This window comes from Nomascus leucogenys, chromosome 2 (assembly GCF_006542625.1).
Source record: "Nomascus leucogenys isolate Asia chromosome 2, Asia_NLE_v1, whole genome shotgun sequence".
NCBI lineage: Eukaryota > Metazoa > Chordata > Mammalia > Primates > Hylobatidae > Nomascus > Nomascus leucogenys.
The window spans coordinates 153,867,785-153,889,588 of NC_044382.1; the positions used below are offsets into that span (position 1 = coordinate 153,867,785).

Below are 21,804 nucleotides of genomic sequence, written 5' to 3' on the forward strand. Positions count from 1 at the left end.
TGGGGAGTGGTGAGGCCAGGGGAAGCTGGCCAGGTCCTTCCTCACAGTCAGGAGCTGAGGTCACCAATGACAGATGATAGAACAGAGCCTCCAAGAAGGGAACAGGCTTACCGGAGTGCTCAGGCAGGACATGGTGGAATCGAGATTTAAAACAAGGCCCGGCTGTAAAGCCTGGGCCATGCTGGCTTCTAGAAGCAAACTATCCAGCGCTTCAGCTGCAGACAGTGGCTGGCTCCAGCCTCTTGCGGCCTGTCTGGGAGATCCCTGGCAGCCTCCCAGCCTGAAAACTCTGATGGTCAGGGTTCTGCCCAAGGCCATGTGAAGGCAGGACCACGAAGGAGCCTGGCCACGCAGTGTCCAGTGCCCAGGCCACTCCGAGTGACATCCGCCCCCGCCCCAGAGGCAGGAGGACTGAGCGTCGGAGCCTGCAGGACGCAGGCGGCTCGAAGGCACAGGAATGGAGCTGCAGGGACTTCACCAGGACCCGCCCTGCATCTTCACCACGAGGCTTCTAGGAATGTTCCCTGCTCAAGAGCTCATTTTTGCTGAGGGTGCCCTCCTGCTGGTGGTGCTGGGAGTCGGGGCCCCTCTAGGGTGGGGTCTGCTGGGCCAGCCAGGCCTGATCTCGGCAGCAGTGGGTGGACGGCCTCGAGGGAAAGGCCGGGGCGCCATCGGGGGGCCGGGGGAGCCTTGATCCCGGCCTGCTAGGTCCATAGCGTCTAAGGCACAGGAATGCCGGCCCCTCAGAATTCCCATCCTGGCCAAGGAGGAGGTAGATTGTGGGTGATCCGTGGGCATGATCGGGGGTCTCTGATGGGGCCAGGGCTGCCCTCCACATGGGACCCTCACAGGGAGACAGAGGTGTTGGGGGCTGGGCGTCAGGTGGGTCCATGGATGTCAGCGCAGTTCTACATGGACCCTCTCTGGCCTATTCCCTGCTCTGTTGGGGGGACACCCAACCAGCCCAGCCCGGCTTCTGGGGAGTGACCACAGAGAAGCAGTCATTGAGACCTCAGAGTGGCCCACCCACACCCCCGTGTGACAGGAACTCGGACTTGGGAGGTCTGGCCACCCACCCAGAGCCACTCAGCTGTGCCTTAAGCCCCATGCCAGGGCCGTGGTCTCAGTCTGCTCAGCACTGCCTCTTAGACCAGCAGGGAGGGGGACGCAGCAGCCCAGCCTGGTGGTGTCCCAGCGTGCCCCGAATCTGCTTGTTAACGTCTCTTTACAAACGGGGGTCCATCGGGTGCCACACCGAGGGTTTCTGGCGACACCGAGGGTAGCCGTGTCTCCCAGACCTTCTCCTGCCCAAAGGTCAGACTCGGGGTACAGTCCAGGAGGAAGCCTGAGCGTCAGACACTGAGATGGGCAGTGGCTCTTGGTGTCCGAGCTCGTCTCGAGGTGGCCGCCCCGGGTAGAGCTCTGAGACCTCCATCCTCAGAGGGAGACTCCCCCAATTCCCACGGAGCTCTGCACCATTTTGGCTCGGGCAGGATGGGGATGCTGGGGGCGGGGGTCCCACTGTTCTGTGTTGAGCCTAGGACCCTACTTGAGATGAACGTGTAACTGTTCCCCAGAGGGTAAGAAGTGCCGCGTTCTTGGGTTTCTCCTAATGGAATAAAGGCAGGCATGGCTCCCGTGTCCCTGCGTTGGCAGGAAATGAGATCCCAGTCAATGTGCTTGCTTCTCACCTCCTGCTGGGGGCTCACGGAGCTCCAGAGAAGCCTCGGGGTCAGTCCCACAATGCTGCCCCTCCCTATCCCAGCCTTGGGGTCGGGGCTGATGGGGACTGAGCCACCGGCAGGCGACAGGGACTCTGCTGGCTGCAGAGCTGGCCCCTGGGTCCTGCGGTGACCGCCCCTTCCGGGGAGCCCCCTGCCTCTGCAGCTCTTTGGAGACCAGGGGCTTCTTGACTCCCTGCAGGTGAAGGGGAGCCCCGCCCTAGGACTCGAAGCCCCAGCAGCCTCGAAAGGTGGGGACGGAAGCCGGCTCCTGGGCTCTCACGGCACTGGCTGTTTATCAGCAAGACTGTCCCAGCACCCCGAGACACAGTTCCAGGCGGGTAGGGGTGTCGGCGGCCTTGCTATGACAGCTCGGCCTCCCCAGACCGGTGGTCAGCTGGGGTGAGGGCTTCCTCTCACCCTCAGGACAGGCGAGTCAGGGTTGGTGGGACCCGAGTCCACGCCCCAGCGTCCCCACGCGCTTTCTGAGCCTTGGGTCTCCCTTGTAGCCTGGGAGCTGCTGTCCGCCCCTCCTGTGGTGCCTGGGCCCAGCCAGTCTCCCTCCAAGTGTCTGTGGGGTGGGGACCACGGGGGTCCCACAGAGGGCTTTGGGAGCCACGGTCCCCACTCCCCTTGCCGTGCCTGCAGCCTTTCAGTGAGTGGGAAGCGCCTCTGCTGCCCTGAGGTTCCGTCTGGCGCCCTGGCCCGGGGGACCGTGGCCTTGCTGCGGAACGTGCTGGGTAACGTCGTCTGGTGTCGTCTTGTGTCCCCACACAGGGCTGGAGTACCAGAGGCCGAAGCGTCAGACCTCCTGTGACGACATCGAGGTGCTGTCCACCGGGACACCCCTGCAGCAGGAGAGCCCCGAGCTGTACCGCAAGGGCACCACCCCCTCCGACCTGACCCCCGACGACAGCCCCCTGCAGAGCTTCCCCGCCAGCCCCGCGGCCACCCCGCCGCCAGCGCCCGCCGCCAGGAACAAGGTCGCCCACTTCTCGCGGCAGGTGTCGGTGGACGAGGAGCGGGGCGGGGACATCCAGATGCTCCTGGAGGGCCGGGCCGGGGACTGCGCCCGCAGCAGCTGGGGCGAGGAGCAGGCCGGGGGCTCCAGGGGTGTCCGCAGCGGTGCCCTGCGCGGCGGTCCGCTCGTGGATGACTTCCGCACCCGAGGTTTGGGCCGCAAGCAGCCCGGCAACCCCAAGCCGCGGGAGCGGCGGACGGAGTCACCCCCTGTGTTCACGTGGACTTCCCACCACCGGGCCAGCAACCACAGCCCCGGGGGCTCCAGGCTGCTGGAGCTGCAGGAGGAGAAGCTGAGCAACTACCGGATGGAGATGAAGCCCCTGCTGAGGATGGAGACGCACCCCCAGAAAAGACGCTACAGCAAGGGCGGTGCCTGCCGGGGCTTGGGGGACGACCACCGCCCCGAGGACCGGGGCTTCGGGGTGCAGAGACTGAGGTCTAAGGTCCAGAACAAGGAGAACTTCAGGCCCGCCTCCTCCGCGGAGCCCGCGGTGCAGAAACTGGCGAGCCTGCGGCTGGGCGGGGCCGAGCCCCGGCTGCTGCGTTGGGACTTGACCTTCTCCCCGCCCCAGAAGTCCTTGCCTGTTGCTCTAGAGTCCGACGAGGAGAATGGGGATGAGCTCAAGTCCAGTACGGTGAGTGAGCGGCCACTGGGCTGGTCCCAGTGGAGGCAACATCCACCTCTGCTGACCTGGGGTTTCCTGAGGGTTTCCAGCAAGGTCGCTGCTCCCCTGTTCCTCTCCAGGGGTGGAGTAGGATGGGGGTATAGCCGGGAGTGGCAGTCCTCAGGTCGCTGGGACCCTCCCCTAGGAAGCCAGGTGGGGCAGGTGTCACACCTCTTTCTGTGAGAGGGCTGCCCCCGGGCTGTCCAGAAAGCACACGAACCTCCTGGCTCCCGGGCAGCATGGGACCCCTGTGCTCCCCGCAACGTGCTCGACCCCAGCTGCTCCAAGAGTCTGTGCCCCTGGTCAGTAGCCTTGGGCCGTGAGATGACCACTTGAGTGTCCTGGGTCCTGGACAGGAACCCAGGGGCCTAGGAACAGCTGGGGGCGGGGCTGGCCCCGGGGCTGGGAGTCAGGTCAGCTACCCCGGGGTGGGGGGCTGCCAGTCCAGGGTTCTCTCACCCATGGGGGGTGTTGGGGTTGGAGCCGGCTCCCACGTGAGGCCCCCTGTGTGTGACTCACCCTGAGCCTCACCCAGGACCCCCCACCCCCTAAATTTGCTCCCCTGGGGCAGGCAGCTTGGAGGGAAGAACAGTGTCCGCCTGCGCTAGAGTCGGTGCGAGGCTGGGGGTCCTGGTGCCTCACACAGGGCTGGCCTCCCCTTGAAGGGACCCTCACCCTGCAAATCCCACCCTACTCCCTTGACCAGTGCTGCGGGAATGAAGGGCTGGGGGAATGAAGGACTGGGGGATGGTGGCTACATAGGATCTGCGCAAGGCCAGGCCCTCACCCCAGCAGGGCTCTGCTGTCTCGTGCCTGCCCAGGCAGTGCGTGGTGCTGAACAGAAGTGCTGCAAGCCAGTCTGCCCCTCGGGTGTGAGGACGCAGGGGGGTCCTCACCTGGCCCACGTAGGGTCCCACTGGCCACAGATGGGCCTGGGATTCTGGCCCACGTAGGGTCCCACTGGCCACAGATGGGCCTGGGATTCTGGCCCACATAGGGTCCCACTGGCCACAGATGGGCCTGGGATTTTGGCCCGCGTAGGGCCCTGGCAGTTCAGGGTAAAGTCCCTCAGGACGGAAGCACAGGTTTTCCCTACCGCTCTGCCAGTGAAGGAACTCTGTGGCCTTGGCTGAGTCTCCTTGATGAAATGACGGATATGACCTGATGGTGGGGTCTAGGGTGGGGGGATGGCTGGGGAGACAGGCGCTTCCCTCCTGTCTGCTGGGGGCGCTTAGGGCGTGTGGGGCGGGCAGGGGGGCCATCCGTAGGTTTATTGTCGATGCTGCGGCAGGGGTCTGCGTCTGTCCCTGCCTGCGACCTAGGGGAGCTGTGGTTTTCTCTTTCTGCCAGCCCCACCCCCAGAGGAGTCACTGCGTACGTGACACCCCTTTGAAGGGGCACGTCCTGCCGGGCGGCAGTGCCCGTTTCTGCCTCTCTTTGGAACCACTGCGGACATCTGTCTGTCCTGCTGTGGGGTTTCTAAGATGCCTCCCCCTTCCCCAAATGCCCAGAGAACAGCCCCCGTGCTCCTGCTGGGACCAAAATACCAGCTCACTTACAACTTGATTTTCCCCGTCGCAGCCAGAGACGTGTGCGTGGCTGTGCGCGCGCGGTTATTTTAGCAACAGCCAAGCAGTGGGCAGGGTGGGAGGTGTAGGGATGGGTTCTATTTTTAGCCTGCTTAATGCACTGGCACTTTTGGGTGCTTTTAAATGAACCTCTCTGGGGTCAGTGCACAAGCTGGGGACAAGTGCCAAGCTGGCCTCTGGGATGAGTTCCCTACGGGACATGCAGGGTGCTACATGCTGCCCTGGTCCTGCCCGGTCTCCAGCTGGGGCTAATCTGGAGGTCCTGTCAGCCGCAGCATGTCCCACCTGCCCTGGAGGATGCCAGCTGAGCTCCTTAGAAGTGGCCACCCTGGGGTACCTGGTGCTGGTACAAACAAGGTTTCCGTCCCCGTCTCCCTCCCCACACCTTTGGAGCTGTGTTTTCTGCCAGGTCTGTGAGGGGAGATGGGGTGGAGGCATGGTCAGTCCTAAGCACTGTTCCAGGCCCTGTTGGTGGGAAGCAGGAGGGGCCTGTGCCAGCCGGCATCCATGTCAGGGGACAGGTGTCAGGGCAGTCAGGTGCCAGGCTGGGCTGAGTGCCCTCAGTGCCACCCCCTCACGGGGCTACAGCTCTCTGCAGTGTCTCCCCTGGGCCACCAGCAGGGTCTGGGGGAGTCTTCTGGCCATCCTCCTCCACCATTCCCCACATGCTGCAGAGCTCACAGGCCAGAGGTCCTGGGTCCCACTGGCCACAGATGGGCCTGGGATTTTGGCCTGCGTAGGGCCCTGGCAATTCAGGGTAAAGTCCCTCAGGACGGAAGCACAGGTTCTCCCTACTGCTCTGCCAGTGAAGGAACTCTGTGGCCCTGGCTGTCTCCTTCTTGGTGAAATGACGGATATTACCTGATGGTGGGGTCCAGGGTCGGGGGATGGCTAGGGAGACAGGAGCTTCCCTCCTGCAGGCAGCCACGCCCTCACCCACAGTGTGCGTACCTGCTTCCCGGCCCAGAGCATGGGCTGGACTGTGGCAGAAGAGGTGCCACTGACCACCCCACTCCGTCCTGCTCCCCAGCTGCAGGCCAACGCCTGGCCCTTCCTCCTAGCTGGGGTGGGGGGGCTTTGCACCAGGGGTAGCATCAGTGGGCAGGGCTGGGCCCTTGGCTGTTCTCTGCCTGCTTCGGGCTGGCGCAGCCCAACCAAGTTGTCATGGAGCCCAAGACTCACAATACACCTGCCCGAGGCCATGATGCCATGGAAAGCTGGGCTCAGGCCGCTGCCCCTGGTGCAGAGGGCTCAGGGCAGCTTGCTTTCTCTCTGGCTGAGTGGACGTCCTCGCTGTGTCCACACCTCCACTTCCATCTGCGCCTCAGGTCCCTGATGGGCTGGGAGGTTGCGGAGGGGGTGGGCCTGGTGCTGCTGTGGCTGCAGGTGCCCCCTGGGCAGGACCTCACCCTCTGAGGACCCTGCTCTGTGAGCTGCATCTCGAGGGGGACAGTTTACAGTCAGCTCTGCTGACTGGGGTTCAGCTTGTCTGTTGAGCAAACTTTTTGTTTTCTTTTTTAAAGTTTCTTGGCCAGGCACGGTGGCTGCCACCTATAATCCCAGCACTTTGGGAGGCCGAGGCAGGTGGATCACCTGAGGTTATGAGTTCGAGACCAGCCTGGCCAACATGGCGAAATCCTGTCTCCACTTAAAAATACAAAAATTAGCCGGGCATGGTGGCACGCGCCTGTAATCCCAGCTACTCAGGAGGCTGAGGCACAGGAATCTCGTGAACCCGCAGGAGGCGGAGGCTGCTGTGAACTGAGATCACGCCACTGCATTCCATCCTGGGCAAGAAAGTGAGACTCCATCTCAAGTGTCTCAAGCCAGGATCTCTAGGGCCTGAGGGCTGCAGTCCCCAGTGTGAGGAGAGATGCTCGGGCCTGGGAGCTGATGCCCAGGATGCAGCCGGGGGTGCCCCTGCCAGGTGCGGTGCAGAGCCCGGTGGGGGGCGGGGGGTGAGACCTGAGGATCGCGTCTGCTGTGTCTTCTCGTTAACGGGAATGAGATAGGCTCATTGGCTCCTCATCCCCAAATCCAAATGGAAAACCGCCAGCCGGGGCCGGGCACAGTTGAGTACTCCCACTCGTTGCCGCTGTCGTGCCGAGTGGTGTTGGCAGGGGTCTCCTGAGGAAACCGTGCCAACGCAGGAGTGGCCAGAGCCCGTTCAGGCCACAGACAGGGCCACGATGAGCACTGCTGCCCAGGGCATGTTGGGGGCAGCCCCTGGAGACCACAGGGAGGGGAGGGGGGCACCCAGACGTGGGCAGGACTGGACCAGGAGGAGGAGGGGCAGCAGCTTGCCCAAGGCAGGGCCTCTGCCACAGGGCGGAAGGCTGGGAAGGAGCGAGGGTGTGATGGGTTCCGAGTGCCCCATGCAATGGCTGTTTTGGGCCACATGCTCAAGCAGGCGCCCAGGGAAGACCAGCCTAGGTGCTGGGATCAGACCCTTCAACATCAGCTACAATGTTGCTTCATCACGGGAAGAGCCTGGGGAAAGGATGAAACTGACCTGGGAGACAAAAGGGTCTCCGGGCCAGACCGCCAAGCAGGAGGCTGCTTCTCTGCTGCGGGATGTGGCATCCAGGCTAGGCAAGGGGACGGCAGGCTGACAGCTCCGGAGGGAGTTCTCCTGGCAAGGCTGTGACCCCACTGGGGCCCTGAGTTTCCATCCCTCCTGCGCGGTGACAGCAGAGCAGGCCACCGCCAGCCCATAGCTCCCACGGTGCGGCCCTGGAGCGCTGATTACTGCGGGATGTCTGATGCTGTTTGCGTAGCTTTAGCTTTACTGAGAGAATGCATGTACTGTTCACTTTAGGTGGCCACACTGCACAACCATCACCCCCAATTCTGTCTAGATCAGCTCCCTCCTCTTAAACCTCAGGGCCACTCAGCAGGCACTTGCTGTCCCCTCCTCCCCCAGCTCCTGGACTCTGCTTTCTGCCTGGTGCCCAGCTTCTCACGCAGCGTGCGTTGCTCCCGCATTTGTCCCTGTGGCGTCTGCAGTTGCACGGCCCACGTTTTCCCGGCTGTGTTTGTCCTCCACTGGACAGCTGGCTGTGCTTCCACTTCGTGGCTGCTGTGAATCCTGCAGCCGGGCGTGTGTGTGCACACAAGGTTCTGAGTGGAGGCTTGACTTTGCCCTTTTAGATTTAGGCCGGGGAGGGGAACTGCTGGGTCCCAGGTGTTTTAATCAATTCTCTTCCAGCCTCTGGGAGAGGAGCCATCAGCGGCTCCCCTCCTTCATGCAGGCCTGAGCAGCCCTCTCCTGGTGCCACATCATCTACTCCGTCTGTATCAGACCACCCCATCATGTCTGTGAAATCGGACCAGAGGCCAGACTTAGGGGCTTAAAGGAGGCCATGGAAAACCAGTCCATTAACAGGGAGGGGGAGGAGAGTAGCCATCTCTGTGGAAGGTGGATCCTGGGATCTTTGGGACAAGCCCTGGTCCATCTGTAGTGCACGGTCGCAGGATGTCTGCGGGGTAGGAAGTGGGGGGCTCGGGAAGAAGGGGCTCTGAGCAGCTTCTCCCCAAGTGGGGTCCACATCTCCTTCCAGGTGGCTGTGAGATGCAGAGTGTGGTGGGGGCGGGGGGACTCAGGGGCAAGTGTCCTCTGGAAGCAGACCCCGGGCAAGGCTGCAGTGGGTGTCCCAGCCATTCCTGGGCTGGGGCCACCTTCCAGGAGGCGTCCATTCCCTGTGCAGCAGGTACTGTATCTGTAGGGCAGCACCCACCCCTGCCCTCCTGGGGGCTTCCAGAGGGGCCACGCTGCCTCTCACCGCTGCCTGGTGTGAGCAGACACAGTGGGGTGTGTGGGACTGCAGCAATCACTGCAGAAGGGCACCCCGGGAAGAGGCTCTGTTGTGAGATGTGTCCTACCTGGCCCTGGCAGGCACAGGGAAGGTGGCAGCTTGGTCTGAGTGCCCAGGCTGTGCGGCTGAAGGGGGAGGCTGAGGACTTGTGAGCCACTCCGGGGATGTGGTGGCAGCAGCACTCAGGACGGTGACCTGAGTCCGAGGCAGCTCGCAATTGGACACAGTCCTCCAGAGCCAGTTGGGGCGAGGGGTTTGTTGAGGAAGGTGTGGTGGGAGGGGGTTTTGTTGAGGACGCTGAGTTCCAGGGCTTCTCTGCTCGGCCGCATCCGACACTGGCTATGGCAGCCAGGCGGACACTTCTGACATTCTGATCACAATGCCCTGAGGTCCCAGTTCCACAGAGCAGGAGAAACCTGCTGACTCGCACAGAGGCCGCACACAGTGAGATGTTTGCTCACAGGGAGGCCTGGGTAGTTCTCTCCAAGGGGACCCTGGGAGAGCCGGTACTCAGGGTCTCAGGGCCGCAAGGGAATTCCAAGACCAGCAACCTCAGACTTACAGGCAGCTGGGGCTTCTCTCCCTCGTCTGGACTTCCAGGGGCTCAGGTTCTGGTGGGCCTTTGGTGTCCAAGTGTTTCTAACATCCTCCCGTACACTTCCAACCCCGAGGGTCTGCTACTGTGGTGAAGAGACGTGGGTGGGAGGCGTGGTGGCCCAGGCAGAGCCCCCCGCGGCTGTCGCTCACCTCGTCCCCTCGCTCACCTCTTGCCCTCGTTCTCTTCCAGGGCTCAGCTCCCATCCTGGTGGTCATGGTGATCTTGCTCAACATCGGAGTCGCCATTCTGTTTATTAACTTTTTCATCTGATGAGATGTCGCGGTAGCAAAGAGAGAAAGGGTAGAAAAAAGGGACGTTAAAATTAAAAGCAAAACCACAAGAAGGGAAAGACCGCACCTCGGACAGCCCAGCGACTTCCAAGTCCTCTCACAGAAGAACCACACGATTGGGTATCACTCACAGTTTGCCTTTTTTTCTGGGTAATGTTTTTTGGATTTTAGCCAAAATTCTTTGCTTGTATAACAGTCTGCTGTGTGGCATGGCAGAAGGAGGCCAGCACGCAGCCCCTCCAGCTCCACGTGGAAACAGAAGGGATCCCGGCACATCAGTGCTAACAGCGGACGTTGTCCTCGTGGTCACACGTCCCGTCTCGGGTGTGGATGGAGGGTAGCCCGGGGTGGCGCCTCAGCCCCGTGCCCCCTGAGCAGCAGGGCTGGCTCCCGTCGACATGAGCTTGGAAAGTGGATTCACTGCTTCCTCTGTCTAGACAGGTGACAAGTGTGGGCGGGAGGCGTGGAGCAGGGTGGCCCACCCCAGCGGGCAGTAGCCCGGCCTTTTTCTGTGTGAGATCTGTGCTGCACACCTGAGGGAGGGGGAGGGATCGGCCACCTCCTCCCTGTGAGACGGATGCAGGTCCTTCCCTCTTCTCGGCACTGCCCCCGGCCTTCCGTGAGAAGCCGACTCCCCACACCGAGTTTTAAAGCAAAGCCCTTTTCTTCTGCTGCCCACTGACCGTGGGCCCCATTCGGCTGTCTCCCCCACCAGACCCCAGGGAAGCCGGGGCCCACTCCGATCCGCCTGGGCTCAGCTAAGCACGGAAGCCGAGGGCCTGTGCCGTGGAGCTGGCCTCGCGCCGGGGCTCTGGGTGTGTGCACTTGCGCGCTTGGCGTGCAGGGTGGACGCGTGGGCTTCCGTGTCCCCAGCAGTGAGGGCCCTAGAGGACGCCTTCTCCCACGGTTACTGACCTCCACGGGTTTTCACATCTTTGTACTGTGCCTGCCTCAACTTCCCCTAACAGATATGCATATTCCTTCCAGATGCCTCAGTGCTACACCAGAGTGGGCCTGGTCCCAGGACAGGAATGTGGTTCAAACCCAGTGGCTTGAAACTTCCTGAGAAATTGTAGCATATCCAACCCCCCAACATGTACAATGTAACTTGTTCAGTCCAACAAAAACAGGTTCCTTATGTTTCTGCCTTCTCTACCAGGGTTGCTCCATCACCCAAACAAAAGAACAAGGTTTGCCAGGATGTCCGAGTGCCCCCTGGCCCTGGCTCTCGTGTGCATGGACGTGCCTGAGGGGTCCGGGCACGGCCATGCACAGGACCCCTGTGCCCGGGGAGGCGCTGCAGGGATTCCCCATCCGGTCGTCTCGGGGCCAGCCCGTCTTATGGACTCTGCCTTGCTTTGCTTATGTTTAGCTGTTTCTCTGCTACCTTTCGAGCAGACTTCTTTACTACACTGCACTGGATTGCTATATTTTTAACCAGAAATAAACTAAAGATTAGAGCATGTTCCAGTTAAATTCAGTTTTATTGTTTTCCGTTATATGTTCACTCCCCGTTCCTTCTTGCGGCCTGGTCTGGGGGGCATAGGAGAGGGAGGGAGGGAGGACTGAAGGTCATACGTTTCTGATAATGTCGCTTTCTAAAGGGATGTGACATCTTTTTGTACATCTCTTCCGTTTTTTAATATCGAGTGGTTGCTGCAGACCAGAAGTGAACCAAATAAAGCCTCCTGCTCTTTCCAGCTCTCACAATCACCATGCTGGGAGATGGGTTTTGTAATTGTCTGCAACTCTGCCAAGATCACAGCTGCTTTTGTACATTCCAGTAACTGCATGACACAAAACACTACCTGGGAGCGGGAGACACATTCACACCATGAGACACGCACGGAGGCAGGTGTCCCTGAGCGAAGCTGTGCAGATCCAGGCCTAGGGGCTGTCAGCTGCTGCCGTAACACAACCTAGAAAACCAAGCCGCGGCCGGCCCCTTGCCTTCCAGCAGCGAGGGCAGAGGGCAAAGCCACTTCCCTGTGAATTCCAGGATTCAACCAAGGCTAAAATGCCCCGGGTCTGAGAGAATCAAATCTTTAATTGGTTTCCACATGGGGTGATTAAGAGAAGGCTGCTTCCCACCTGTCCGGAGCCTCGGCCTTCCCTGACAGACACGCAGTCCTTCCACCCAGGCCCAGGGGGACTTGCTTCCCTCCACACAGTCGGGCAGGGCAGGACAGCGTGTGCCCGGCTGGCTGCTGCTGCATGGAGAATTTGATGAGTTTTCATTAACCCGAGAGCAGCCTCCCCAACAGCTTCTTCCATGTGGACCATGAGGCCAGGAGGAAGAAGTGGCATCCCCTCCAGACGGCAGCACGGTCTGCGGGGGGTGGGTGTGGACAGCCCATGGGCCAGGCTGGCATCTCCCCACCCTTACAAGCCTGCAGACAGGTCCACCTCTGGCCCAGGAACAGATTAGCCCTGCCCTGGAAGAGCTGGAGATGACCCTCTGCCCCGGGGCCTCTGGTGAACCTGTCTGTGCCCATGGGTGGCCTGTTTTACTTACCAGCCTCTGCACACTGGATGGACTGGTGCTTTCTGAAGTTCAGTAGTGCACAGAATGTGCCTGGATAATTTCAGGAACCTGAAACAGTCTCTTTATCCATTCTTTTGCATCTAGAACCATTAGCTCACAGGATTCCCAAAGTTACAGATCAGGCATGCAATGCCTGAGCCGAGCTAACTGACAAGACGGTGGTAATGTAGAAGAGCAGGACAGGGCTGGGCGCAGTGGCTCATGCCTGTAATCCCAGCACTTTGGGAGGCCAAGGCGGGTGGATCACCTGAGGTCAGGAGTTCGAGGCCAGCCTGACCAACATAGTGAAACCCCGTCTCTACTAAAAAAACACAAAAATTAGCCAGGCATGGTGGCAGGTGCCTGTAATCCCAGCTACTGAGGAAGCCGAGGCAGGAGAATCGCTTGAACCTGGGAAGCAGAGGTGGCAGTGAGCCGAGATCGCGCCACTGCACTCCAGCCTGGACCACAGAGTAAGTCCATCTCAAGAACAAGACACACATTGTAGAAAGACGGGCCCTCCCCTGCATGCACTCAACTCGCTCCCCTGTAAGGCCCCAAGCCAGGCCATGGGCCAGCAGTCCACGGGGCGTCCACACTCCAGGCTCTAACCATGCCCCTGGCTCTAACCACACTTGCTCCTTTTCACTTTCACGGCCACCAAGGCACTGCAGACCTAAAGTGGGGAGAACTCGAGGGAAATGAAATGTTTTTCGTACTTTTTCAGTTCAGGTTCTTGGTTGTCCTTTACTCCTTCCCCGGGAAGTGTTATTGACAGCTGGACCCGTGGCACTGAAGAGGCCCTGAGGCCCGTGGTGGTCCCCAAGCTGCTGGCGCTCCTGGGCCGTGTGCGGCGGCAACTCCCCTCAGTCTTCACGGGACAGTGTGGATTTCACCTCATACTTGCGGCAGAACGCTCTGCAGGAGAGCGCGGAAGGACCGTCCCCCTCCTCGAGGTCATGCTCAGCTTCTCTGACTCCTCCTAAGTTTGATCCGACTGTTCTTGCCTTTGGTCTTGGAAAGGCAAAGATCAAGGTGCCTATTAGATTTTCGGTCGCCGCCTTCCATAGCTGCAGGTGCTGTGACTGTTTCTGCCTTCAGCCGGATGACAGCACCGGGCGCAGCAAGCTTCAGGACATCATGACGCTGCCCTCCCGCAGTGCCTTTAACCTCGCCCGGGCCAGGGTCTGCCTCTAGCACAGGACCAGGACCCCGATTCCAGATAAGGTGGAGGGAGGAGAGGGGAGGGCAGAAGGAAGAGGGCGGAGGGAGGAGATTGGAGGGCAGAGGGAGGAGGGTGGATGGAAGGAGGAGGGCAGATGGGGAGGGAGGAGGTTGGAGGGAGGAGGTTGGAGGGAGGAGGTTGGAGGGCGGAGGGAGGAGGTTAGAGGGCAGACGGAGGAAAGAGAAGGGCAGATGGAGGAGGGACGAGATTGGAGGGCAGAGGGAGGAGGTTGGAGGGAGGAGGAGGAGGTTGGAGGAGGGCGGAGGTTGGAGGGCAGAAGGAGTCACTCAGCTCAGGCACCCGGTTGGCTTCTCTCACGCCCAGGCCGCGTGTCAGGTGAGGCAGTTGGTATGCAGAAACTGAGGAAGCAACTGTCCCCAAGTGCCAAGGAGGTTGCCGGCTCAGCCTTCAAAACAATCAAGGAAAAGTGCAGCTGCCTTTGTTGAAAAAAAGCCAGGCGGTATTTTCACCATGTGCCCCCTGCCTTGAAAATGAACTACGGAATGCACGGCGGGTGGGGGGTGGGTGCTGGAAAGGGACGGAACAAGGGTCCATGGCAAACCACAAAGCACCTGCAGGCCAGCGATTCCTGATAAGCAGAAGCGGGGGCCGGCACATGGCTCTGGCTGCAGAGGGGCAGTCAACGCTACCAGAGGACCTCAGCCACCCAGGTCAGCAACAGGGTAGCAGGGCGCTCAGGAACAGGTGAAGCCATACTGTAAGAGAAGCTGAATGCTCCTCCCAAACTTCGGCCCACCCATTAGGAACAAATGCTTTTTAAGTCTGTTTCTTCATGAAACGCAAAGTGGAAGTGCCTGAGCTGTAAATGCAGCCACAGCGTTCTGTGCCAGCTTGTTCCGAAGCCTGGGAGAAGCAAGCGGCCCCATGACGGGCACAGGCCACAGCGTGGGCGTGAGCTCACCCCATGTGTATCTGGGTGCTGGGCCCAGGCCGCTGGGTTTCTGGGGTCGGCGGAGCGGGCCAGGCAACAACCTCGCACACCTACCTCATGGCCACTCGTCCACCTCGTACACTCCTGGCATTTGGGATAAACATCCTGTCTCAGACACACCCTTCTCGTGCGCCTATGCCACCTGCTCGCACCTGTGCTGCCCGCCCGTCCTCCCAAGTGTGCACACCCATCCGCCATCCTTCCCCCATGTCTGTGTCCCCATGGGACAGAGGCCTCCAGCTGCACCACCACTGCTCGTTAACAGCTGCCATCCATACCGAGGAAGCCTCTTCCAGCCCAGGGAGTGGCGGATGGGGTTCTGCTGTGCACGTGCTCCCCGGGGCCCTCCCAGCCGTGGCGGATGGGGCTCTGCTCTGTCCTTCTTGGTCATCTTCCTGGGCCTGCAGCAAAGCTCAGCCCAGCAGCCAGGCAGCTCCTTACAGAGGCTAACGCCAGGTCTGGTCTCTGGTGACCCCAGGCTGCTGTGAGAACTTGTGACCCCTGAGATCAGAACGGCCTTCGGGTCCCAGAGCTTCCCACATGATCGTGTGTGGAACAGACCAGGAGATTCCAGCGGATATGGGTTCAACCTTGACCACCAACCTTGACAACCCAAGGGCTGCCTCCCCCGACCATAACAGCCAACTCCTCCTCCACAGCAGCTTTGCCAGGCGCCGAGTCCATAAAGGGCAGCCCCTGTTCAGCAAGGAGGGCGGGTCTGCTGGGGGCTCCCAGACCCTGGGGTCGGGCTGAGAGAGGAAGATGGGTGTGAGGGTGCGGGGGCTGGGGGGCAGGCCCTGTAGGGCGGTGCCTGGCCCGTCCTGCACCCCCAGCCTGGGAACCGCTGGCTTTCTCACATGGGCCTCTGGGGAGCCTGCGTCCCCAGGTGTGGCCACATCAGGGCACACTTCTCGGGCAGCACCTTCCCAGGCAGGTCTGTGTTCTCCTCGGGGGCAGGCGCCCCCTCCTGAACGCTGAGCTGACCTCTCTAGCAGGACTCTGCTCATCTGCACCATTTGCCATTTCCACAGAAACCCTGTCCCAGAGCCTGGCGGAGAAAAAACCCACAGGGGCCTCTCGGCTCAGGGGAGCCACACGGAAGAGGCACCCTCACTCCAGCTGCAAACACCTCTGTGAACTCGGACAGAAAACAGTGTTAACCTGTGTTTCCTTCCAAGTCAGCCCTGGCGCATGTGAACGGCTTGCTAATACTGTGTACAATCATTCCGTGCAATGACAAAGAGAGAACTTTTCTTATTAAGTGGTTTAAAAAGTTACCCTGAGCCTTTTCTCTTTAAGCTGGAAAGATAGCTTGATTACTTACAAAATGAAAATCAAATAGTTTTCCTAAATGAATGTAACAGTTTAAATCATACTGTTATGAAAGCAAGGAACACTGTCAAGATTAAAAAGAAATTCTGCTCCTTTTAGTAATAAGCAATTTTGTGTTACACTTTGGAACACTTATCTCATTACAAACCAGCGTCTTTACTGAACTTCCTTCCGCTGCAGAGCTGCGCAATGGATGTGTGGACAGAGCTGGGTGGCACATGGAGGCTCTCCTGGTTTCCGAGCAGGAAACGTGCTGTGAGCAGGAATTGCGAGTGAGTCCTGTGGCGTCCCCGGGTCAGCACACGCGGGGTCCTCAGTCTCGAGTTCTGTGGCGTCCCCGGGTCAGCACACGCGGGGTCCTCAGTCTCGAGTTCTGTGGCGTCCCCGAGTCAGCACGCGCGGGGTCCTCAGTCTCAACTGAGTCCCGTGGCGTCCCCGGGTCAGCACACGCGGGGTCCTCAGTCTCAAGTGAGTCCCGTGGCATCCCCGGGTCAGCACGCGCAGGATCCTCAGTCTCAAGTGAGTCCCGTGGCGTCCCCGGTCAGCACCGCGGGTCCTCAGTCTCAGGAGTCCGTGGCGCCGGGCGCGGGGTCCTCGTCTCTCTGGCTCACCAATAGTGGCCAGGGCATGCCTCCCGAAGTCCCGAGTCTCTGCAGTGGTGACCGCGGCATGTCTCCCCCAGCCCCGAGTCTCCCGGCAGTGCAGGCAGCGTGGGCATGGGGTTTGTCACAGCCTGTAAGTGAATGGAGGACACAAAAATAACCAGAGAGGCAGGCTCTGCCCTCCGGGAGCGCACAGGCGGTTCTTTAAATGCGTGCGTTCATGTAATTAAACGTCCCCGTTTGTTTCTCAGGGAGTGGTTACTCAATTTCTTCCCAGCCAGAGCTTTGTAAACCTGCGCTTCTCACTCCTCAGTGATGCCTGAGTCCAGCCTCTAAAGGTGGGTCCCCTGGGTGGGCTGCAGCCAGTGGGGGCTTGGAAGCGCTCTGAAGGTTGAGACAAGGAAAACGGGTGTGAGCTGGACTTCGGGAAGCTGGGTCACCGTGGTACCTGCACTGTGGCCCTTGGCCATGACAGCGTGTCAGCTTCCGTCAGGGACTGCTCGTGTGCCTTGGGACACCACCGTCAGGACCCCAGTGACCAGGCGTGGCCAGGACCCGGATGGCATTGCTGCAGCTCTCTCGCGAAAGAGAAATGGAGGTGACTGCAACCTGCACCGGGAGCCATCTGGGCTACGAAAACGAGACTGGCCTCCAGCGCTCACGGCCTCCACACAACACTCTTTTTTTTTTTTTTGAGACGGGTCTTGCTCTGTGCCCAGGCTGGAGTGCAGTGGCGCGATCTCGCTCACTGCAAGCTCCGCCTCCGGGTTCACGCCATTCTCCTGCCTCAGCCTCCCGAGTAGCTGGACTACAGGCGCCCGCCAAACACCGCTATTTTTGTATTTTAGTAGAGACGGGTTTCACTGTGTTAGCCAGGATGGTCTCGATCTCCTGACCTCGTGACCGCCCCCGGCCTCCCAAAGTGCTGGGATTACAACACTCTTACACTGCCCAGGACAGCAGCGGTCACTAGCAAGTTCCTTCCATACACAAAGGCAGGCAGGCTGGGGCCGTGATCACAGCCAGAGCACGGCTCCTTTTCCTTCCGGGCTGGGGGACCACCATCCCCCGCTCCTTCTGGAGGAAGGCAGACTATTCTCTGATGGAAACCATCAAGCACACAGCGCCACCTCCTCACTGCAACACCCGAGTGCCACATCCAGCGCGGGGTCTCGCCTCGTCACCTGAACATCACGGGGAAGGAGGCGCCTGTGGAGAGCCCTGAGGAGGGTATATCTCACCAACAGGCATTTTGGTAATTGGTCCCCCAGTGACTTTGTCACCTAGCCAATGACATCCTGCTTGTACCAACTCAATTAAAAAAAAAGTCAGAGGTCAAATTGCAATCAACACTGCTCTCATCTAAAAACAAACACAGACCAACTGCCTGGCAAGGATTTCCAAGCTCAATGGGTGGTTCCCTTGATGTTCATTCCACCCAACACCCCCCACCCGACCCCAACCACGAAAAAAGCCACAGCTCATGGCCAGTCCCTCTAATTCATCCTCACACAGAGCATGGCGCGCATGGGCGGCAGGGGGAGAATGGAGAACAAGATGATTCATCCTTTAAAATCCCACAAAGCCCTCGAGGAGGAGCTGTGGCCCTGCTGCCAAGTGGGCCAGCCAGAGTGCCTCACCTGGTACGCCTGCCCACCCTGCGGTCAGGGGTCCGGGGGCCGTGTGGGAGGGCTGCAGCCGAGGCTTCCTAACAGCCAGCAGCTCACCACAGCGAGGAACTGGGCAAGAACGTAGCACCGAGTATGGTGTGTCCCAGCCGCTCCATACCAGCAGCTCCCGGGAGACAGAGGCCCTGGGCTTTCATGCCGGCCGCTCACGCCCTACAGCTGCTGTCTGGCCACCAAGTAGTTCAGTAAACTGGGCCCCGGCAGACAGAGCAGACCACAGGCCCGTGGGGCAGGCAGAGCTCTGCACAGGAATCCACCACCCTGTGTTGTGTTGTGTCTCCCAAGGTTCCACACTGAAGGGCCCTGTTTTAATCACGGCTGTGACAGCCACTCCACGCTGGGAGCTCGTCTACTGATCCCCATTGGTTCTGATCAGCATCCTTCATTCAAACCCAATCTTTAGCAACAAAAGCAAAATGCTTTCTGTATAAGAAAGTGTACAAGAAGTTTCTTCCTCAGGGCTGCTATCATCTTTCTTTCAACTTGGTTGATTGAAAAGTATCTTTTTCCTTGGAATCCCATCTAATTAGTTACAAGCTCCTCTGAAAGAAAAACCGTCTCTGATAACAGACAACTACACTGAAGCCAACAAGATCTCTCCATTCCTTCCTCCAAGAGCAGGAGGGAAGAAAGAACCGGCCACACAACGGTGTCCATCTTCTGGACAAGGGCCGGAGCCGCAGAGCTGGGCAGGGGCTGCGGGGGCGAGGACGCTGCTGCCTGCGCTCTGGCTTCTCAGCCCTGCCTGAGCCTCTCCCAACCAGCTCAACTGAGAGTGTGAGGAAAAGACGCTGACTGCCCAGCACTCAGACGAAGTGCCCAGACGGGCTGCCAACGCCGGCGCAACGCAAGACAAGCTGCAGCCCTCGGGAGGGTTGGCGGGGGGGCGGGTGCAACGCAACACAAGCTGCAGCCCTGGGTCGGGGGGGTGGGGGGGGGGGCGGCGCAACACAAATACAAGCTGCAGCCCTTGAGGGGGGCGGCACCTGCAGCCTCACTCCTGTCGGCACTGCCACCCACATCCAGACGCACCAGACAGGTGTCCCCAGCAGGGAACAGGCAGTGCCCAGAGCCTTCCCCTTTCTGATCAGCATTCTGGTCAAGTGACAATGGAAGCCTTGCCGGGCGCGGTGGCTCACGCTTGCAATCCCAGCACTTTGGGAAGCCGAGGTGGGCGGATCACGAGGTCCGGAGATCGAGACCACGGTGAAACCCCGTCTCTACTAAAAATACAAAAAATTAGCCGGGCGTGGTGGCGGGCGCCTGTAGTCCCAGCTACTCGGAGAGGTTGAGACAGGAGAATGGCGTGAACCCGGGAGGCGGAGCTTGCAGTGAGCCGAGATTGCGCCACTGCACTCCAGCCTCGGCGACAGAGCGAGACTCCGTCTCAAAAAAAATAAATAAATAATAAATAAAAATAAGACAATGGAAGCCTGAAGTGAGGTCACACCCATGGCAGTGGGCGGGGCCCTTGGGGCCAGTTCAAGTGCCGCCCACTGAAGCCTCCTGAACACCTGGCTGCACCGGGGAGCTCAGCACATGCCCTGCTGAAGAGATGGCCAAGCGCCCGAGATGATCCTGAGAGGCGACACTTCTGAAGCCAATGCCCCAAGGTGACCTGGGTGTTCCTGGGCCCACCTGGAGCAGCGAGGACAAAGCGGCCAAGGGAGCAGGGCGGTGCTCACAGGTGCTCGCCGCCAAGTCAGCTTCTAGTCCTCTCCCAGCAGCGCTTCCACCCACCCAACACCGGCTCCGCCAGGAGGGAAGTCTCCCCACCAGCCTTGTTTTCAATTCCCAGATAAGAAACGGGACCACAGTGAATATGTCAGCCCCATTATAGAAAACTAAGGATCCTGCATTCCCACTGTACAGAATATTTAAGACACGCAAAACTGCACCAGGTGTGGTTTTAGTGCTCAACTTGTGACCCCGATTATGCAAATCCGAACTGGCCTTCAGTCTTGGACTGGAGCAGGCCTAGGCTGGGAGTTAGCACACCACAGCCTTAGGCGCAGCACTGGAGCCAGGAGGAGCTGGATGGGGACACATGGTGGCAGCCATGTGGGGACGTTAGGATCCCTTGCCCTCCGGCCTCCCTTCCTGTCGCTTTGCAAATGCTAATCCTAAACCCTAAACCCGACTGGGACAGGGACAGGGATGGTCCCACCACAGCCTCCCAGAGACCATGCAGTGGCAGGGGGCTCCCAGGAGTGAGGCCGCTGCACGAGGAGCCCCCACCACGAGACCCCCGTGTGCAGCTGGCCAGCGGTGCTCCACGTGAATGAGAACCGGGAAGGTGTGCACTGGCCGTGGGCTGCTTTTCAGTTTCCAGGCATCAAAGGCTGATCCCAAGTGTGAAGACGGATGGGCAGTCACGGCCCTCTTCTGGTTTTGTAGAAGGAAAGGCTCGCAAAGCACAGCATATTCTAGGGCTTCAGGGGCAGAAACCTGCTTCGTGAGGGTCCTTTGTGTCCAAGGTTCCACCCTCCAGTGTTGGGTGGTCTCGCCCCAGGCCCAGCCCTGGCCCGGGGCAGAGGCCCCAGGAAGACTGCGGTGTGCCTAAGGCCACACAGAAGACAACCTCCGCGGTGGTCTTGTTTCAAGTCCAATTTATCTTACACAACACACAGGCTGCTGAGGGAATCCACCTGCACTGCACTCCGTTGAACTTCCGGCCCAGCACTGCGTCAGAGACTAAACCATGGGAGAAAGTTCACACCCTGGCCTGGGCCACCCACCTTCAGCTCTCTCCTGTGCATCAGGGCGCAGGCTGGCCCCAAGAGCTTCACCCAACACGGCTGGGTCCTGGGCGGACGTGGGAACAGCACGTGCCAGGCGCCCCTAGCGGGGGCTCTGCTGATACGCAAGGAGGAAGGAATAAGAGAGAAACACATTCAGCCGAGGGGGAGGCCTGTGCAGGGAGGGTAGAAAGAACACCGGGTTTCCAGGGAAGACCTCATCAAAGAGCCCACAGGCACGTGGCACTCATTAGCAAGCTGCCCAAATACTGCACACACCAATGTTTTTTAAAAATTCACAACGCTGAATTCTAATAAGAATCCGATGAACATGAAATGCCTTTCACAAACACCCAGCAGCCGCGCCGCGCCGCCCACAGCCCGAGCCCGCTCACCTCAGTCCTCCGCACCGCTCTCCTCTCCGCTGTCTTCATCCTCGTCCTCGTCTCCACCCTCGGCACCCTCAACCTCCTCACTGTCGTCTTCCGAGTCCGTCTTCTCCAGCCACTCCTGAGTTTCTTCAAAAGCAGAGTGAACACACACACATCAGCGCAGCTGAGGCAGGCGGCGGAGGCTGCGGGACGGTGGTGGCTATCTCCTTGGGGGATTCCATGTTCTTAAGAACCATGATGTGAAACCTAACTCCTCTTCCCTGACCCCCTTCAGATCCACAAAGGAAACAGACTGCGCTCCCCTGGGCTTCAGGACAGAGATCTGAGACGGAAAACACGCAAAAGCGCCCCCATAAGGGAGCGGCTGGCCAAGAGGGCCTCCTGCCACCCTCCACCCTGGCTCACGGTGTTCTCACAGGACGGCAAACATCCTGAGCCAACAGTTCACTACCTTTCCCTAGATTTGTGGATTCTGCTTTAGTCTCAGATCTTTAAAAACTGCATGGTGACTCGAGCCCAGCAGCAGTTGGGGTAAAGGGGACGTGTGACTACGGCAGCAGAGGGGCCCTGGGTCAGGCAGCAAGACTGGAGGCTCAGACCCAGGACCTCGGGGCCCGACTCGGATGGCCGTCCACTAACAAGCATGCTGT

General features: G+C 59.9%; 3 protein-coding genes and 1 pseudogene across 15 annotated transcripts in view; 1 reads left to right on the forward strand and 3 right to left on the reverse strand.

The window, feature by feature from the left end:
- The window catches only part of JPH3 (junctophilin 3), a 97,772-nt gene extending 86,595 nt beyond the window's left edge, over window positions 1-11,177 (forward strand). Inside the window, exons 4-5 of the mRNA XM_030819822.1 lie at window positions 2,499-3,379; window positions 9,601-11,177. Coding sequence (XP_030675682.1) covers window positions 2,499-3,379; window positions 9,601-9,681 — 962 coding nt within the window. The 3' untranslated portion in view covers window positions 9,682-11,177. The remainder of the gene's footprint in view (window positions 1-2,498; window positions 3,380-9,600) is intronic.
- LOC115836930 lies at window positions 7,423-9,654 on the reverse strand (annotated as a pseudogene).
- Window positions 11,178-14,457: 3,280 nt separating the features above from the next.
- LOC100580743 lies at window positions 14,458-16,218 on the reverse strand. The gene is given in 2 exon segments (XM_030822222.1): window positions 14,458-15,386; window positions 16,086-16,218. Coding segments are annotated over 2 exon segments (1,062 nt in total).
- The window catches only part of KLHDC4 (kelch domain containing 4), a 62,341-nt gene continuing 55,922 nt past the window's right edge, over window positions 15,386-21,804 (reverse strand). For 3 of the 13 annotated variants that reach the window (XM_030819878.1, XM_030819864.1, XM_030819910.1), the window contains 2 exons: window positions 21,158-21,280; window positions 20,617-20,877 (listed from right to left, as the gene is read on the reverse strand). In XM_030819878.1, the coding sequence (XP_030675738.1) occupies window positions 21,159-21,280 (122 nt within the window). In that variant the 3' untranslated portion in view covers window positions 20,617-20,877; window position 21,158. Of the gene's footprint in view, window positions 16,182-16,317; window positions 16,468-20,616; window positions 20,936-21,157; window positions 21,281-21,804 lie in introns of those variants that run through there. The other 10 variants (XM_003272517.4, XM_030819894.1, XM_030819855.1 and 7 more) reach the window with 8 other exon arrangements.